General features: G+C 39.1%; 1 protein-coding gene across 11 annotated transcripts in view; it reads left to right on the forward strand.

Moving 5' to 3' along the window:
- LOC132152440 (nuclear factor 1 X-type-like) overlaps positions 1 to 19,491 on the forward strand; it is a 180,584-nt gene that overhangs the window by 84,293 nt on the left and 76,800 nt on the right. For all 11 annotated transcript variants that reach the window (XM_059561205.1, XM_059561249.1, XM_059561254.1 and 8 more), the window contains one exon: positions 695 to 1,226. In XM_059561205.1, the coding sequence (XP_059417188.1) occupies positions 695 to 1,226 (532 nt within the window). The remainder of the gene's footprint in view (positions 1 to 694; positions 1,227 to 19,491) is intronic.

Here is a 19,491-nt window from a genome sequence, read left to right on the forward strand (position 1 = left end):
ATTGAAAGTCTTTGTATTTGTGTAGGGTAATTGTGTCTGAACTTGAGGGATCTTGCTCTATGCATGCTTCTTTTGTGAAAATTAAAAATAATTATCAGTCACATTCTCATAATGGCTTCCAGTTTATATTCTATTCCATCTTAATTTATGGATTTTATTGATTTGTTTGCTCAGCATTGAAAGAAATGCTAAAATTAGCATTAAAATGGCTTTAATTGAATGTAATGATAAATGGAGACTAAATAGAATGTAAGAACGATTATTTCAATTGAAAAATATATTTTTTCTAAATTGGACTAAATTGATTTCTACACTGCTAAAAATATTTTTGTATCCTTTTTTTTCATTAAAAATATCCCTAAACAAGATTTTAAGATAAGACTTGTTTCCAGAAAGAATATTCTGAATTAAGTTTATTTTTTCCTTATGTTTACCTCATTGGCAAATATATTTTGTCTTTAAACCTCTCTTAAATTATTGAGATTTATGCTTAAATCCTAAAATGCATTCAAATGGACCTAAATTAGCATGCATTCTCTTTTATTTACACAATTTTTAATGCAAAACAAGACAAAATTGTTATTTGTAGATGAGTAAATGTGTACCGCATGCGTTGCATCCTTTTCCAAAGTTCTTAAATTAATTTTTTAATTCCACGAAAGTCTCTGAAATGTGCTTTTTTTTTATCCAACAGGATGAATTTCATCCCTTCATCGAGGCTTTGCTGCCACACGTCCGTGCGTTCTCCTACACCTGGTTCAACCTCCAGGCCCGCAAGCGCAAGTACTTCAAGAAGCACGAGAAGCGCATGACGAAGGACGAGGAGCGCGCCGTCAAAGACGAACTCCTGGGCGAGAAGCCCGAGATCAAGCAGAAGTGGGCGTCCCGTCTGCTCGCCAAACTCCGCAAAGACATCCGGCCGGAGTTCCGCGAGGACTTTGTGCTCACCATCACGGGGAAGAAGCCGCCGTGCTGCGTGCTGTCCAATCCCGACCAGAAGGGCAAGATCCGCCGTATCGACTGCCTGAGGCAAGCAGACAAGGTCTGGCGCCTGGACCTGGTGATGGTTATCCTGTTCAAGGGAAGCCCGCTGGAGAGCACGGACGGAGAGAGGCTGGTCAAGTCACCGCAGTGCTCCAACCACGGCCTCTGTGTGCAGCCGCACCACATCGGAGTGTCCGTGAAAGAACTGGACCTGTATCTGGCCTACTTTGTCCACACGCCAGGTGAGTCACAGTTACACACACACACACATACACACACACACTGAAATGCGCCTCCGTGTAACCCGGTTCAGGAAACACTGTCCGATTCAGTTCCGGGCTGTATTCCAGAAATGTACTTGAATGCAAATATATGCAAATACAGGCTTTGTTGCTTTTATTTCTTTGTTGTTATTTGTGTGGTTGCAATGAAACTTGAAGGAGTGTGTGAGAAATTTTGAAATATTTTACTTTTTGTGTGTGTGTGTGTGTGTGTGTGTGTGTGAGACCTGGTTTATAGGTTATGTACGCTGTAGAGTGTGTATCATAATGCCACCCATACCTTTGATAGTTTGTGTGTGTTTGTGTGTATAAATGTCAGATTGTGTATTGTGGCGGTAACAGCTGGCCTGCTCCCAGCTGGTGTAAAGGCCAGACACACACACACACACACACACACACACACACACACACACACACACACGCACACTCTGGTTAGTTACACTACTGCCTTTAAATAAACACACCAATAATCAGAGCGGTCACATTCTCATAGACAGAGAATGTACTTTTAATTTACACTCATATTTAGTTTTTTTTTTTTGCTCAGCATTGAAAAGTCAAAATTAGATATTGAAATCAGAACATTAATATTAAAAATCCCGACAAATAAAATAACTTACATGCAACTTGATTATACATGCAGACTAAATAGAACACAAAAATGCACAAATATATTTTTTTATTCAGCATAACAAATATAATATATAATGTTTTGTATTCCAGATTTGCAGTAATAATATATATTTATATGTAAATATATATTTCTATTTTATTATTATAATAATCTATAATAATAAACAAAATAATAGCTAGGATTTTATTTCTAATTACTTAGTACAGCTCTTAGTACAGCTCAGTCTTGTACAGCTCTACTAAACCAATAGTTTGTTCATTGAATATGTATTTTTATTCAAGTAAAATATTTAATTATTTACGAAATGTATTATTATTATTATTTATTAACAGTAATAATAATAAACCAATAAATTTCCAAGATTGTTTCTAAACACTTAAAACAATGCCTTCTGTAACTACTACAACAATAATAGTTTGTTCTTTTAATATGTGCATTGTTTAAAATATTGAAGAGTTTTTATTTATTTATTTTTTGTAAAGTTAGATGATTGATTGTGGTTTTGTTGCAGGTGCAACTGTTTTTTTATCAGGTGCCCTGTATGTTGGTCACTGTATTGGCAGCAGTTCTTTGGAAAACACAGAAAGAGGCGCTCACAAACAGCGCAATATTATATTTGCAGCTATTTACAGGCAGCTCAGTTATTTAGCTATTATCTGTGCTCTCAGAGTATGTGAACAGGCAACATTTGATGGCGGTTTTCGCCTTTGTTGTGACACAGAGCCATAATTCTGTTTGTTGGCAGGGCCTCCGAAAGAGATTTTGTTGCCCATGCCGAGTTTCCCTTTCGCTCCATGTGGAACTCAGCGTCAGTTAGCCGGTTCAGCATGCCGTTCTTTTCCTGTTTAACGGTATGCCAGGACTCAGATTATCTCCTGCTGACCCGACCGAATCTCCTGTCTTAATCCGGACGCTATTAAATCGGCCCGATGGCTCATTGTTCCATCCACATCCGCTTTACCATATTGAGGGAATATTACTGCAGCATTTGCTCATTTCCCTTAAACACTGACAGACCCCGTTTTACGCCTTCTGTATTTTGCGAAGATTATTCTCAAAGCAAACATTTGCATTTATTTTTCGACTGCAGTTTTAAATGGCGAGCGCCTGCCAAAAGCCAGGCCTGGTTTAGATCACTTCTGCTTTTGCTGTCTCTGAAAGTCAGCGTTTACATTTCGGCCCCAGCGTCTGAACAACTGCATGTACTGTGATATTTGCACGCTGTAGATCAGGAGGCACAATTCGTGTATAATTTACTTTCCAGGTCCGGTTGTTTAGAGGTTTATTGACACGATGCGTGTCGTATCGCCCCCTGGGAGCGATTAATGACGTTAAACTCCGACGCTTAAATACCCAGGAGCACGATGGCATAATTACGCTCGGTCTTCTCTCTGTACACCAGCTGTATTAATGATGATGATTAATGGGAGTTTTTGACGAGCACCTCGGATCGGCCGTCTCGCGCCGCTCCAGAAAAAAAGTTGTTATTTTTCTTCTGCGTTTGTCAGAATGATGGATGTTTTCTCCCGGGTTAGTCATCTCTGGAGCTCGCCACGTCATACGGCTCCCATTATCGCGCAGTCATGATAAAAACATGTGCCTGCTCTCATCTCTAATCGAGCTGTGTCCAGCTCAGACAGCCGATAAAACGCCAAGTGCCAAGTCCTGTAGTCAGGCGACGGCTATACAGCTCTGTGTTGTAAAGAAGAGAGAGGGATAGACGCTGAAAAGAGGGGAACTACTGGTGGCCTTTTCCTTTTAGAAAAGGAAATGGATGTATATAGTAGAACGACAAAAGACTCTTAAAGTGCGGTCAAGCGTTAAATCACTTGTTTCACAGCGAATCATCTATTCAGGATCGTTTCCACTGCTTTCAAGAGAGAGGTGTTGCGATTTCTAGCGGGAGTTTAAAAATATAGACGGATTTTGTACTGTTGGGGTTTGAGGACGGTGTGAGCTGCAAACTTTACATTTATAGTTGGTATTTTCTGCATCATGTTTTTTTTTTAGCCAAGCTTTTGCATCTCTTCAGACGTGACAAAAGCTATGAGACTGCTTGCCGTCAGGCCTTTGGGCAGCAGCGCTCCTTCTTGGCTGGTGATCGAGGTGTTGTGGGTTGCTAACAGATCCCCGCTGCTCCAGGCTTTGAGGCCTGTAAGCAGACAGACAGCAGACAGTTACCCGCACTGACCGCTGACACGCCGCTCTGGTCACCTTCACATTTGATTTGATTTGGAGCTGGGTGTACTTTTGATTCTCTTTCAGCAATGTGAAGGTGTTGCTTGGAACGCACTCAGGAAGCTGGTTTTCCTGTGTTTATTGTGTTTGTGAGAGTTTGTTTAATTACAGGTGCTGGAAAAATATTAGTCCTTTTGGATTTAGCGTTTACTTTTTGGCTGTTTTTAAAAAGATGACATAAGAATATTTTGAAACCTGTGTGTTATAGCCGATTTGTTTAGCAGGGAGAAAATGCTAATTTGAGTGTCTGCTTCAGTGATGGCAGGAAAAAAAGTGATATATATATATTTTTATATTTTAAATATATATTTTTAAGTAATGCATACTTAGTTTTTTATATAAATAATTACAATTTAATTCAAAATTTTAAACAAATATATTCATAATTTCATCATCAAATTTCATAAAATCAAAATTGAACAAAATACAAAATTCATAAATGTAATTTTATAGGTATTTAATTATCTTTCATTTTAACAGCAAATATCTGATGCTGCATTTCATATTTTTTAATTATTATAATACAGAAGTGTTTAAACAACAATTTAAACAAATATATTTTATCAGTATACAATATGCTAATTCAAACTATTTTAATAGATAAGTATAGTTAAATTTTGCTTTAATGTGTGAAGGTGAAATATGCGAATAATAATTTCCCTAAAGATATGTATGTTCATTTATTTAGCAGTTATGGTTATGCACTGTGTGAAAAACATAGCATATCAAATTAGATAAATATATTTTTTTATTAATTTGAAGCAAATAAGACGAAAAAAAAAAGCCAGAGAAATGCACAAGAGGTTTCTAAAGCTTTCTATTGTAGTTGTTTCTCCTGTAATATTTAAACACTTGTGAAGCACAGTCTCGTGAAAGAAAAGTCAAGAACAGCAGAATTCAGCAGAATAAAACCTGCAGAGATAACCCAACATGCCATACAGGATATACTCCACACATAAACAGAAATAACGTTACCCAGAGATATTAATGTTCTCTGGCATTTTAAAAGAGATTATATTAACAATAACCACACCAAATGAATCCCCCTCCTCCTGCTCGACTATTAATTATTAGTAATGTTATTATTTGCATTGTTGCATTTGTTAAAACACAGAATAGAACAGCGGGCATGGAGAATAAAGACGGTGCAAAATGCCAAAATGGAAACAAAAGCCGGTCTGCGAAGGGAACTTCGACTGGTGTGTGTGTTTGGCACTGGCACACGGATCTCAGCTTTTCAAATCACGCCACACGCTCTGCCAACATCCCTCTCTCTTTCCCAGCCTCTCCTTCCATTTAACCCGCTTCTTTAGGCCTTTTCCTCCAAACACGTCCTCCCTCTCTGGCCATCTCAACACCTCCGTCAATGCACCGACGGGAAAAACAAGCCGTTACCTCGCTCGCAATTCCGTATAGAAATATACACTCGCTCTCTGTCACAGGAGAACACGTTTTTTTTTTTTTTTTTTTTGGAGCAGTTTTCTTTTTTAATGATTCAGAATTTGGCTGCAGTGAGCGATCCCATACACTGGGAAAGCCGCGTTCCAACTCAAAATGGAGAGTTTGGCAGCGCTGACTTTGGCTGCCGGGCTTCTGTCTGTGATATTAGATGTAAAAAAAAAAGAAAAAAACACGGGTCTGATAGATCATCCAGCTAATCGTGTTTAAGTACATATATTTTTACACAAAATCGCCCTTTGAGGCATCTGACTCAAGTGGTCAAACTGTCGCCGGATGAATTAAAGTTTCTTTCACTTCTAAAGTATGTCAGGAGAACCGGCTGGAGGCGGCATTAGAGCATGACACGTTTGACAACCAGCTTTTACCAGATGAGAGTCACAAAGTTTGACATAAGCCCTCATAGGATGTGTGTTTTTGTGTGTTTGCGCTGTGACGTTATTTCTACACGGGTGTGTACGGCACGTTATGAATGACACGCCGGACAGGCTAATAGCAGCAGTCAGACGGAGCGAATAATGATTGGAAAATGAGGGCTATTATTGAACTAGAGTAAACAGCACAGGACTCTGGTGAAAAGAGCTCATTCACCACAGCGCTGGAGTGCAGCGGCTTTCTTCTCCTCAGGGGTCCTCCTGCCGCTCTCAGAATCCGCCTTTTGTTCACCACAGAGAGGGAGAAGGCCCGCGCCGGTCTAACGAGACCTTCGTTTTGTCGTGCCGATGAGGCCGCTTCATCACTGCAGCAGTAGACACACACTGACTGCCCATTAAAACTATGTCTTGGTACTACCAGTAATAAGTGCTGATTAGCTGAAGTTTACTATGGTACACTAAATGAACTGTACAGTGATGCTAATATCATGGTAGTTTTAATGCAACTTTTTAGAGCTACTTCTTTTTGTCTTACAGAAATGTACCATGTTTTATTTTACAGAAAAATTACTGATTTGGAATTTCCATATGCCAACAAAAAATGTAAATACTACAGAACCTCAGTACAGTACTACAGGAATTTCCATATGCCAACAAAAAATGTAAATACTACAGAACCTCAGGTTTTTTTTTTAATAACAGTACTACATGATATTTGTAAATATTTTACCTGCTAGTTTGTTTTCCCTTATGGAAATTTAACATGGTAAAATAACAAAGTGCATATTTATATACTTTACATATTTACAGACACTATTTGTCACAACAGAGTACAATTATAATAAATTGGTGACCTGCAGATTTCTATCTCTCTTACAAAAATGATATCAACAAAAAAAAAATACTATGGAACTACCATATGTTTTTCTTATTTTGTTTTGTTTTATGTTTTTTATATCATGTATGATTTTTTTTTAGGTACCATGGTGATAAATGCAAAATATCTGAACTGCTAGCTTTCCCTTACAAAAATAGCAAAAAGGATTGGTATGGTATTTTTTAATCTATCTATCTATCTATCTATCTATCTATCTATCTATCTATCTATCTATCTATCTATCTATCTATCTATCTATCTATCTATCTATCTATCTATCTATCTATCTATCTATCTATCTATCTAGTAATAAACACTGTAGTAAATATGCTAATGCTGCTAGTTTGTTTTCCCATACAAAATGTGTTATAATAACAACAACAAAAATTAATTTAACATTTATTTTATTTTATCCAAGTGTCTCTACATGGTACTGTTGCAATACAGTAGATTTATTAGCTTTCTTTCTCAAAATTACTGTGGCCTTACTATAGTACAGTGATAGGATCAGATGATTAATGTGGTACATTTGTATTTCTTTTTTCTTACAAAGAAAATGTAATTTCTGAAAGGTAAGTGCAAAACAGCAGCAAATCTACCATGTTTTCAACATGATACTATGGGGATACATTACATTTATTTTCTTTACAAACATTTGTGTGTGTATATATACTGTATAATTACATACCACAACAAATATTTAAAAAAATTTTTTTATGGAATCTCATTTGTGGTTGTTTCAGAAACATCTCACACAATGCTTTAGGGCTCTTTGGCACTGTATGTGAATGCTAATGTATGGATGTTTGCTTGGAGCAGCACATGAGCAGGTTTCTGTCTGTGTGGAAGTGCTTGCTTGTGTGTGTGTGTGTGTGTGTGTGTGTGTGTGTGTGTATGTGTAAATGCACGTGAGCTACAGGAAAAAATGCATCAGGGCAGCTCAGGGACGCAGAGTGTAAACTAGGTGCTAATGCCTCCTTTTGCATGTTTTGTCAGTGCAAACGTTCTAATTAATGGCAATGGAATAAATAAATTAAGCGGCTACGTCTCTCCACAGCTGAGCAGCGAGAGAGAGCGAAAGAGGGAGAGCGGCTGTGAATTTCTCTTCCTGTTCCACTTATCATGTTATGACCTATTAGCCCGGGCTTTGATGCAGAGGCTTTTGTCTACACATACAAAAGCAGCTTTATTCTGCCGGATTTATGAGGTATTCATGTAACTAATAAAATCATTTTCCTCCAGATTTGAATTCATTGTGCATGTAATTGACTTTGCAGAGAGTGCACTAAAATATGTGCAAGTAAAGAGCTACTGCTGGTTAGTGGTGTACGCTAAGACAAGTATTATTACCAAGGCTAAAGGAATATTTTCATTTTTGTGTGAACTTCGTTGAAAATGTCCTCACCCTCAGGCCATCCAAGATGTGAAGTTTGCTTCTTCATCAGAATATTTTTGGAGAAATTTAGCATTACATCAGTTGCTCAGCAATGGACCCTCTGCAGTGAATGGGTGCCGTCAGAATGAGAGTCCAAACAGCTGATAAAAACATCACAATAAACCACGAATAATTATCATGATGTGAGGAGATGTGTGTCCTCTATCTGTCTTTCTCTAGTAAAAAAGTAATTTTGTCTGATTCAGGAGAGAAATATGCACAGATCATTCCAAAACAGATCTGAACCAGTATATAAGTGAATATTGATGTCAGAGGACATAGGATGGACCTTTTCACCTTGTGTAACCCATATAATGGATTATGGACTTGTATTTTGACAATTTACAGTTAAAATGGTGGCTTTATTTATTGGAAACATGCAGCTTTTCACTTCACAAGGCATTAACTGATGGACTGGAGTGGAGACATTCACTGCAGAGGATCCACTGGTGAGCAAGTGATGTAATTGTAAATTTCTCCAAATCTTTTCTGATGAAGAAACAAACTAATCTACGTCTTGAGAGTAACACGAAGTATGTTTCTGTTGGGAATGCCTTTATGCTGTCCCATAATCCCTTGCACCATCCACAACCTGTACAGACCCCTGTTTACTCTGATGCATCTTGCCGTTTCGGTCTTTGCCTCTCTCTGTGTGTCTCTCTCACACACACACAGGATGGCCAGTGCAGGTGCTGTGATTAGAGCAGATTTATTGTAGTCTCTTGCTCTCATTTAGTCTAATTTTATAGAGCTGCTTTAATTACAGTGCAGTCCTGAACCTCTGAACCTTACCTGTGCTGATGATAATGCCCTATTCACTCGCTCTCTGTCTTTCCCCATCTCACGGGAGAGGATTTTAAATACATCATAAGGTACATTAAAGGAATTATTCACCCAAAACGCTTACTCACCACTTATTATTTTCTTTCTTCCATGAAAAACAAAAAGAGATGTTAGGCAGAATGTTCAAGCTGCTCTTTTCTGTGCCATTAAAAGTGAAAGAAGATCCATTCTGTTAAGCTAAAAAAGTACAGGAATACTGACTTTACTTTTGGAATTGCTGAACTGAACACTAAAACAAGCATTTATTGTTTAGAATTATTATTAACAAAATTACTTGGGGGGGGGGGGGGGATTTTAGAATAGACATTTAAAAAACTAAAACTAATAAAATAATAAAAACAAAATATTTGCTACAATTTTAGCTAAAATTAAAATGAAAACAGAAAATATTTTTAAAAAAATCCATCTGAGCGTTTCCTCCTGAGATTGTAGAGCAGCTACACATGTTCCCTGACAAACATGTTTCCTTTCATTATACTATTCTGTTTTCCTCCTCTCATCTGTTTTTCTCTTCGGTCGACATCATCCCCTGGGACTCCTTGAACCAGAGATACAAGAAGTCATATTGGTGCCTGTGTGTGTGTATGTGTCTGTATACTGTATGTGCACATGTGCATCAGAGTGCAAGACTAGCATCTGCAGATAGCACATATGGGCAAAACCATCACAGACCCCCCCACACACATGTCTCATAGCAGCTGAACAAACTTCACACCTGATGCTGGCGGTCTGTGTGTTCCCCGCTCTATTCCATAAACACAGATGGGTCCCTGAACCCTCAGGACGGGCCTCAGACCGGGGGCTTTCCTGGCTGTTGGTACAGAGTGGTAATCTGATTTTCAGTCCATCCATCCATCTACCCAGTCCATCCATCCATCCATCCCTCCACCCATTCCGTCCATCCATCCATCCCTCCAACCATTCAGTCCATCCCTCCTCCCATTCAGTCCATCCCTCTACCCAGTCTGTCCGTCCCTCCACCCAGTCCGTCCATCCCTCCACCCAGTCCGTCCATCCCAGTCCGTCCATCAGTCTGTCCATTCAGTTCATCCATCCGTCCGTCCATCCATCCATCCCTCCAACCAGTCAGTCCATCCCTCCTCCCATTCAGTCCATCCCTCTACCCAGTCTGTCCGTCCCTCCACCCAGTCCGTCCATCCCTCCACCCAGTCCGTCCATCCCAGTCCGTCCATCAGTCTGTCCATTCAGTTCATCCATCCGTCCGTCCGTCCATCCATCCACCCAGTCCATCCGTCCATCCACTCAGTCCGTCTATCCATCCAATCCGTCCGTCCTTCCATCCACCCAGTCCGTCCGTCCATCCATCCAATCCGTCCGTCCTTCCATCCACCCAGTCCGTCCGTCCATCCACTCAGTCCGTCCATCCATTTAATCCGTCCGTGCATCCACTCAGTCCGTCCATCCATCCAATCCGTCCGTGCATCCACTCAGTCTGTCCATCCGTCCACCCAGTCTGTCCATCCATCCAATCCGTCCGTCCGTCCGTCCATCCACCCAGTCCATCCATCAGTCCGTCCACCCAGTCCGTCTGTCTATCCGTCCATCCACCCAGTCCATCTATCCATCCACCCAGTCCATCCATCCATCCATCCATCCATCCACCAAGTCCGTCCGTCCATCCACCCAGTCCATCCATCCATCCAGTCTGTCCGTTCATTCACCCAGTCCGTCCATCCATCCGTCCATCCACCCAATCTGTCTGTCCATCCACCCTGTCCGTCCGTCCATCCACCCATTCACCCAGTCCGTCCATCAATACAGTACGTCCGTCCATCGGTCCATTCACCCAGTCCGTCCATCCATCCAGTCCGTCCATTAATCCATCCACCCAGTCCATCCATCCATCCAGTCCGTCCGTTCATTCACCCAGTCCGTCCATCCATCCGTCCATCCACCCAATCCGTCTGTCCATCCACCCTGTCCTTCCATCCATCGGTCCATTCACCCAGTCCGTCCATCCATCCAGTCCGTCCATTAATCCATCCACCCAGTCCGTCCATCCATCTAGTCTGTCCATCCATCCATCCATCCACCCAGTCCGTCCATCCATCCAGTCCGTCCGTCCATCCATTCACCCAGTCCGTCCATCCATACGGTCCGTCCGTCCGTCTGTCTATCCACCCAGTCCGTCCATCCATCCAGTCTGTCCATCCATCCATCCACCAAGTCCGTCCATCCATCCAGTCCATCCGTCCGTCCGTCTGTCTGTCCGTCCGTCCGTCCATCCACCCAGTCCGTCTGTCCATCCATCCACCCAGTCCGTCCATCCATCCATCCATCCATCCACCCAGTCCATCCATCCATCCCTCCACCCAGTCCGTCCATCCATCCATCCATCCATAGGATTCTTTAGTTCTGTTCTTCCTTATTTGTCATTCTATCTACCTTTAAGGACTATAAACTTCACTTTTCAACTTAAAAATTATGTGAATTCCTTTGAATTTCAGTGTATTTTAATTGTAAATGTTGTTTTCCATAATGTAAGGACTTGACGGTTTGCTCAGAGTTCATCTTACTTGGAGTTGGGGTGGAGGAGCTTTGTCTGATGATGTGTTGAAAGCGAGGTATGCAGCCGTTAGCGTCATGATTGAGTGGATTTTATAGAAATGCTTTTTCAGAACTTTGTTAGAACTTCTTTTGAATCAGATACTGAGAAATAAGATACACATCACAGTAAGGTATAGCCATGCAGTCTATAGCTGTAAATAAATCAGGGAAATGATGTAATGATTTATTAACAATGACACTTTTGGCAGCCTGATGTGTTGTTTTAGTAAAATGATCTGCACTTGTTTTAACATACTCTAGGAATGTCCATGTTGTATACATCTTCTATTATACAACAAGGGCCTTTTTTATAGCAAGGCCTGTTCAGCATTAAACGTTAAACTTAATTAAACTTTGCAGAACTCGTCAGCAAAGATTTAGGATTCATAGTGAAAGTGTGTTTATTCTAAGAGCAGCTGAACATAAAAGTGTATACACACGCACACACAAATAGTAGATTTCTGCCTACTTTTGTGGTCAGATTTTAATCTGTGGTTTTGGCCTGAAGATGCCTAAAGCATTTCCGTTTCTGTAGTTATTGTCTTTTATCAAATGGAAGTTTGTAATACCTTAAAGTCTTATCTTTGACTGTAGAAAATATTTTAATGTACAGTACAGTTTAACTGGATGTATTTTTAATAAGGATTCATGGTATAGGGTATCTGTTTAATGTGAATATTCACTACCATTCAAAACGTTGGACTCTGTATGATTCTGATGTATTTTTCATTGGTTTTTAAAGAAATTAAAAGTTTTATTCGGCAAGGACACATTTAATTGATCAAAAGATAATTGATAATAATAAGAAGAGTTTTTTAAGTGGCGAATAAGCATATTAGAATGATTTCTGAAGGATCATGTGACACTGAAGACTGGAGCAATGATGCTGACAATTCAGCTTTGCATCACAGGAATAAATTACATTTTAAAATATAAAGTAGTATATAAAATATATACTGTAGTTTTGATCACATAAATGCATAATTGGTGAGCATTATACTTAAAAAAACAAAAAACAAATATAAAATAAAATATTATTGTGCTGTATACATATTTATATTTATAAGTATGGTGTATAAAAGCCAGAAAGAATAGTTCATATGCTACAAGTGAATTTAGGCATCAATCATACGAGTTTTTATTTGTGGTCATCCTAAAAACAGCTGTGAAGGGCCTAGTAACACTACTGGTCTGTGATTATTTAGCGAACGCAGCCACAGAATTTGCCTTTATATAAGCTGTGACATCATGGTTTGGTTTTTGATGCTGACTTGTGATAGAACACAGTTTAATGTTGCAGAAACGTTCTCACAGTTACAGTTTGAGAAAATAAAGAAGCTTTTGTTCACCCGCTCGCTTCGTGGTTGACTTGCTTTCATTTTTGAGGGGGAAAACCTCTAATTTGCCCGCAGGTGACACACAAAACCAAAGCAACTCAAGCAAAGTCTGCGTCTTCATGTTCCTTTGGGGTAATTTGATAGCCAAATGCAACACAAATATTCTCAAATTACGCATTTTTCCGGTTATCGAATCACTCTTAACGGTTTTCGAACCTCATTTGCTCTCTCCTTCTCATATTCTACAGTACATTTCTCTCACTTTGCCTCTCTTTTTCTCACTCGTTTGCTTGTGCGCTCTTTCTTTCCGCTCATTTTCTGCTCTCTCTGAGGAGTTGTCCTGGTTAGACCTCCGCTCGAAACGCTCGGCAACACAGAGGCTCTTTGTGGTTGCGTTCTTTCACAAGGTGTTTGTGAGAAAGAGCAGGATTTTGTTCCTGTGCTCTCCTTTCCATGCTTTTTTCCCCTTCTTTCTGTCTCTCTGTGGTTTGCTCAGTAAACACTCGTGTCCTACACATGCAGTTCATCATATCGAGACAAAGCTGCTGAATCTCACTGTGAGGAGGCCAGATTAAATGCACGCTTTCGCTTGAAATTCACTCTCTTCAGAGTTTCTCCTCTGCTTGACTTGGCCGTCTCCACCAGGCTTGATCTGAATGCTTTTTAACACACACACACACACACACACACACACACACACACACACACACACACACACACACACACACACACATAGATGTGCATACATGCATTTAGAGGTCAGCTGCAGCGGATGTGGCCTGTTCGTGGACTAGAGTTTTTTATATTTTTATTTAAGTTTTAGAGTGTTGTTTTAGTGTATCTAAATTAAAATTATGTTGCTTTGGATACTAGTTAAAAAAAAAAGTTTAAAATTTTTTTTCAACTAATGTTCACTTAATGTCACGTGTCTTTTCTTAACTATAATAATTGCTGTTATTTGCATTTGCTGTATGTGTTGTTTTAGCACCTGATTCTCTGAAGAAATGATTGAATTCAGGCACAGACACGTTTGTGAATATGGCACAATTTTTAATAAGCTTAATTTGCATAGATTTCTGCTGAAAGGATTGAAAATACTCATGGCACAATGCTATTTAGGTCTATTTTGCAATTGTTTCTAATGATTGTGGGTAGTTGGTGAACAAGACGTTGAGTTTTGCACTAAAATACCCTGCGGCACGCTCTTTGAGCTGATTTACCCCAGAATGTTCATAAACTTGTGATTTCTGATGTTTTCCAGGGAAATTAGAGGTTGATGGTATTTGTGCTATACTGGCCCAGAGAATAATTTGTTTTGCAACGATTGCCCGTTGTATCTCAATAGACGTAATAGAGCTCCCAATTGAATGTCATTTAAGCATTAACTTTCTTCCTAAAATTCCTTTGAAGAAATTTAAATTGAAGCAAATGAGGCCATTGTTGCTGTAGTACAGTATAAAGCTAGAAAATTAAAGTGAATAGTTGCTCAGACAAGGAACCGATAAAAAAATTCATAGAGATTTCTTACTTTAGATTACAGTTTTTGGCACTGTATGCAGGAAAATCTGTGCACAGTTTGAAATCCTATCTAAAAGTCACGAGAAGACAAACGTGAGTAATGTGAAAAACCTTCTGAGAAGCAGTCTCCTAAAAGTCACAATTCGCACACTATTTATAACAGTTGAGCTATAAAGAGATCTCATTTGTTTTTTTTCTCATCTATGAATGATAACTTCTACTAAACTAACTAGAGAGCCATTCAATTAAACTTTTACAATGTGAATTTTTTTTTATTGAAGATTACTGGAGTGTGTTTTACAGGAAAATACTATTTCAGTCTTTGTAATTAAATGTTTCACACTTAATTTCTTGTAATTGTTCAATTTCCCACCAATTTCTGAATTGTTTCTAGATGAACTTTCAGTGTTGATGTGTCTGTTCACATAGACTTTCTTTTTTTATCGTCATTTTGATCATGTTTTGGTGAAGCAGCTGATTATTAAAGAGAATCTTCCTGAGCAAGTTGGTTAAAATATTTTCTATGCTTATTGATAAGAAAAAAATTCACAAACACACTGTAAAATGTTTTTTTTTTAAGTTGTAAATAAAACAAAGATTACCAGTGTACAAGAAAATACAATTTCAGTCTTTCTACTTCAAAATTTTGTTTTTATTTCAATGCGTTACTTGGGTTTTCTTTGTAAATAATTGTAGAAATTTGGCAATTTCTGATTGAAAATAGTTTCTACACCAAATGTTATTCGTGTTTGTAGCTAGTTCGCTGAATAATAACATCTGCTTTAATAGCATACACATTTGCCCTCCAGGTTTATAACCCCAGTACTGCGAAAACACGTGTTAAGTATGTACAAGGCTGCATGTCTGCAGTGTGTTTGCTAAACGCATGCGTCTGTGTTGCACTGCGTGTCATTTTTGACCCATCCAAACATACTGACACATCTATAAAGACACACACACTTGTGCTCCTCCAGCCCTGTCATTAGTGCAGCTTTCATGTGGTCAAAGGGTGGTACAGAGACCTCTCATTATTCTCTTTTACAAGCACTTTCACTGTCTTCCTCCAGCTCTCTCTCTCTCTCTCTCTCTCTCTCTCTCTCTCCATCAGTGTTGAAATATAAGACTCTTAGTGACTTTATATGAGTAAAACTGTTCTGCCGTCACACATGCAGGACGTGTTTTGAAGGCCTCAGGCTTTTGTTCTCGGCGGTGACGGCGGCCGACACAGGCCGTGTTTGTGCTAAGATGATGTCATAGCCGCGTGACGCCGTGGCCTACTGTGTTGTATATTTGTCCTGAAGCCTCTCGTCATGCTTTGCATAAATAAAGACGCGGCCGGTGTCTGCAGTTAAGAGCTCAACATGGGAAAGTGCTCTCCGTTGTGTTTTCCTTTCCTGATTTACAGCCTCTTTGTTGTGTTTATTAAACACTGAAATTAATTTCTGTTGCTGAACAACACTATAAAAACAGTAGAATGAATTGTGGTTTTTCTGAGAGGATAGATAGATAGATGGATGGATGTACAGATGGTGGATGGATGGATGGAGAAATGTTCTAGAATAATGGATAAAGAAATAGTGTAACCTTATAACTACACAATGACCTATATAGAGTAAGAACTTAAAAGTACTTTATTAAAAGGGAACTTAATATACTATAATTAATGTATATATTTACACTGGCATAACTACAAAAAAATTAATTGAATATCTATGAGTGTGTGTGTGTGTGTGTGTGTGTGTGTTTTTTATAGCTATAATAAAAAATAATCATATTATTATAACTACTTATTGTTAAACATTTCGTTTGGGTTTGGTTTGTAAGAAACCAATGAGTTTTAGAAATTACACAGAGAAAAAAATAAATAAATAAATAAACAGTTATAATGTCAAATTGAAAAATTGCGTGAACCGCGCTTAAGGAATTTACAATGTCAAACATTTTATTTATTGTATGTATTAAGAATTATCAAGCGTTGATCTGGACATCCCTAATGTACACATACAAGTCTAGATAGATAAAAGAGTGTCGTGTTGATGGATAATGGGAGGATTTCGACAGATGGCAGGAGAGGGTGTGACTGTGTGCGCAGGTTCACATGAGGACACGGGGCAGGTAAATCCAGTTTTGTGTTTTCAGCCCTTGGGCCCTGAATGTTCTCAGCAGGATCGGCCCTGTCTCACCTCCTCACCCTCCTCCTACATCTTCATCTGCTCAGGACAGCTGAGAGCTTGCTTGCTTTCTGTCATCAAATAACATTTATCTCTGATGCTATGTTGGCCTGTTTTATTGGTGATTTCACATGTATTAATGAAACTTAAAACTGGCAAACAATTTGTTGTCTCTCTTTTTTCCCATTCCAATAAATGTAAGATGGCTGCTCTTACTTGCTTGAGAAAGGGCTTTGATATGGTGTGGATGACCTGATCCTAGATCTGAATGCAGAGCTTGCCCCTCTTGGCCTTGTCTCAGGCCATTAGTGTGTGGCTGTAATTACCACAGCTAACTTTGTTAGATGCTAATTTTATTTTTGGTGGGAAACCCCATGACCAGTCTGAAGTAGTTTCCCATCAAGCCACGTCTCTGATCATATGCTGTTGTCATTGTTTAGACTTGGTTTCAGTAGAAATGGTGCAACAGTTTACACTTCTAGATCACCTTTCCAGCATTGCGGTTTAGGTTTTTACAGTTTTCTTGGAGTCTCTCAGGTCTTGTGATTTTAGTATGTGCTCCACTGATGTGCAACTGTAAACGTCAGTAGAAGTCAGGATAGCGACCGAAAGGATTGTATAACGCTCCTGGGATTGTCTAGTTAACAGCAGGCATGTACGAAATTTGTGTGGCCCAGTCTGGAAATCATTTATTTTGTTATATCAATCAATGTGCCGATCAGAAAGATCCCATTAGAGAAGCTCTCAATCAGTAAGGAGTCTCGCAGCATCTCTGGAGCAGAAAGGGCCAGGAAGAGCGGTTGGTCTGGGCCCGGTGGGTCTCCTGAGGTCAGAGCTGTATCACTCACAAAGACATGCGGAATGCTGTGCCGCCGCCAACACAAACACACACACTCCGATGCTCCGCTAGACAGTCCTGCAGCTAGCTGGGTCTTGCTCTCACATGCACAACCATATCAGACTGATGGCCAGAGGGTCAGCGGAGACTCCTGATCATCCCATAAAATGACACAGAAAGGTGTGTTTGCCTCAACAGAAGCATCATTAAATAACATGAAATATGTATGTGCTTAAAAGTGTGTGCTACATACTGTATATATTTAAATGACATACTGTATGACATACTGTGTGTGTTTGTCATGTCAAATTTTAGTATTTGATTTTGAACCAAACTGAGCCATTTAATGTAGAGTTGTTTCATTAAAAAAATATATTTTATAATTATATAAATAATTATAATTACATAATTTATATGTAATATCAATTATAATAATAATAATATAAAATAAATAATACATATTAAATAATATCTGAGTGGCATTTTTGTTTTGTTTTGTTTTTTTGTTGTTTAGATTTGATTTGTTTGGATGAAAAATATCAAAAATATATAAATGTCCATAGGTCATAAAGATGAATGCACTTTTTTTTTTAGAATATATGCATTTTAAATTTTAGCTCAATTTTAAACATATATTTGACAATATCTTTTTGTATCATTTTTTATATAATTTTTTTATTTTTTATTTATTTGCATCATAAATTTCAAAGTGATGCAACTGCCCAGAACTCAGTATATTACAAAAAATTTGAATTTGTGCAGCACAGTGGTTTATCGCATGTGTAATTGTGCAGCTGTGTGTTCATGAAAGCAGCTCCAGAATCCCACAGACATGAGTTTGGTGCGGTTGAGAGAAGACTCCACATATTGTTGGTCTAAATGCCTGTGCAAAAGTCCAAGAGCATGAAGGATCTTCACATTTGCTATCAATTTAGGACCTGAAAATAAGCAGCAGCTCTCTCTCTTTCTCCTGAGCAGGACTGAGATGAGGAATGTTTTTATATCAATGGGGGAAAAAGGATTGCGAGGGGAGGTATAAAGATGGCGTGTAACAATAGCAGTCTTTCTCCAGATGTGTGGCAGAGATTCTGACCTCAGCGTGACCTGTAGTTTGATCAGTGTCAGTCATCTGCCACCTGCCGACCGTGTAGCACACGCACAGATAGGACCACATGTAGAAACGCCCTGTGCATGATGTTATTCCACGTGCTCGAAAGCCAAATTCCAGGACACACACACACTTGGTCATACTCATTCTTCAAGGCCGACTGCATTCGCCTGTTTCTTGCAGCATGTACGAGTGGAAGGATTCTCTTGGTTTTGCTGTGGTTTTGGGGCTGGAGTGTTTTTGAAAAAGTTTTACATATATTGAGTTTGATGCTAACTTTAATCTGATAAACTTCCAACTGGCGTCCCAATAGGGACTTTAGAATGTTTTTACGGATAGGCCGACTTCTAGGTCAGAATTGTTCCTTCACAACCAAAAAAATAAAAATACAATATGGGAATGAGGATTTAGAATTCATCCACTATCTGATGTGAGCATAAGTATTGAAACAGTTGCCTCACAGGTCTTTTTAAGTGATCAGCCCAGTCCTATCAGTTATATCCATTGCTTTTGCATTCTGAGTCTTGCATTTTATGATGACACACACAAACCAGGATGAAGACGAGGGGACCTGACTTTGAGAGAAAAGCAAGCAATTTGGCTGCTAAAAGAAAAGAGGAAGACAATTAGAGCTATAGCAAAAACAAAGGGCATGGAGAAATCAAGAGTTTGGAAACTATCGGCGACATCAGCAACCTACGACGACCTGATCAGCTGAGAAAAACAACAGTAGTTGATGACAGATAATTCATAAAAGCTGAGAAAATGAACCCTAAAATACGGGTCTGTAAAATTACCAACAACCTCCAGAAAGCTGTGGTGAGGCT

This window comes from Carassius carassius, chromosome 1, assembly GCF_963082965.1.
Source record: "Carassius carassius chromosome 1, fCarCar2.1, whole genome shotgun sequence".
Lineage (NCBI taxonomy): Eukaryota > Metazoa > Chordata > Actinopteri > Cypriniformes > Cyprinidae > Carassius > Carassius carassius.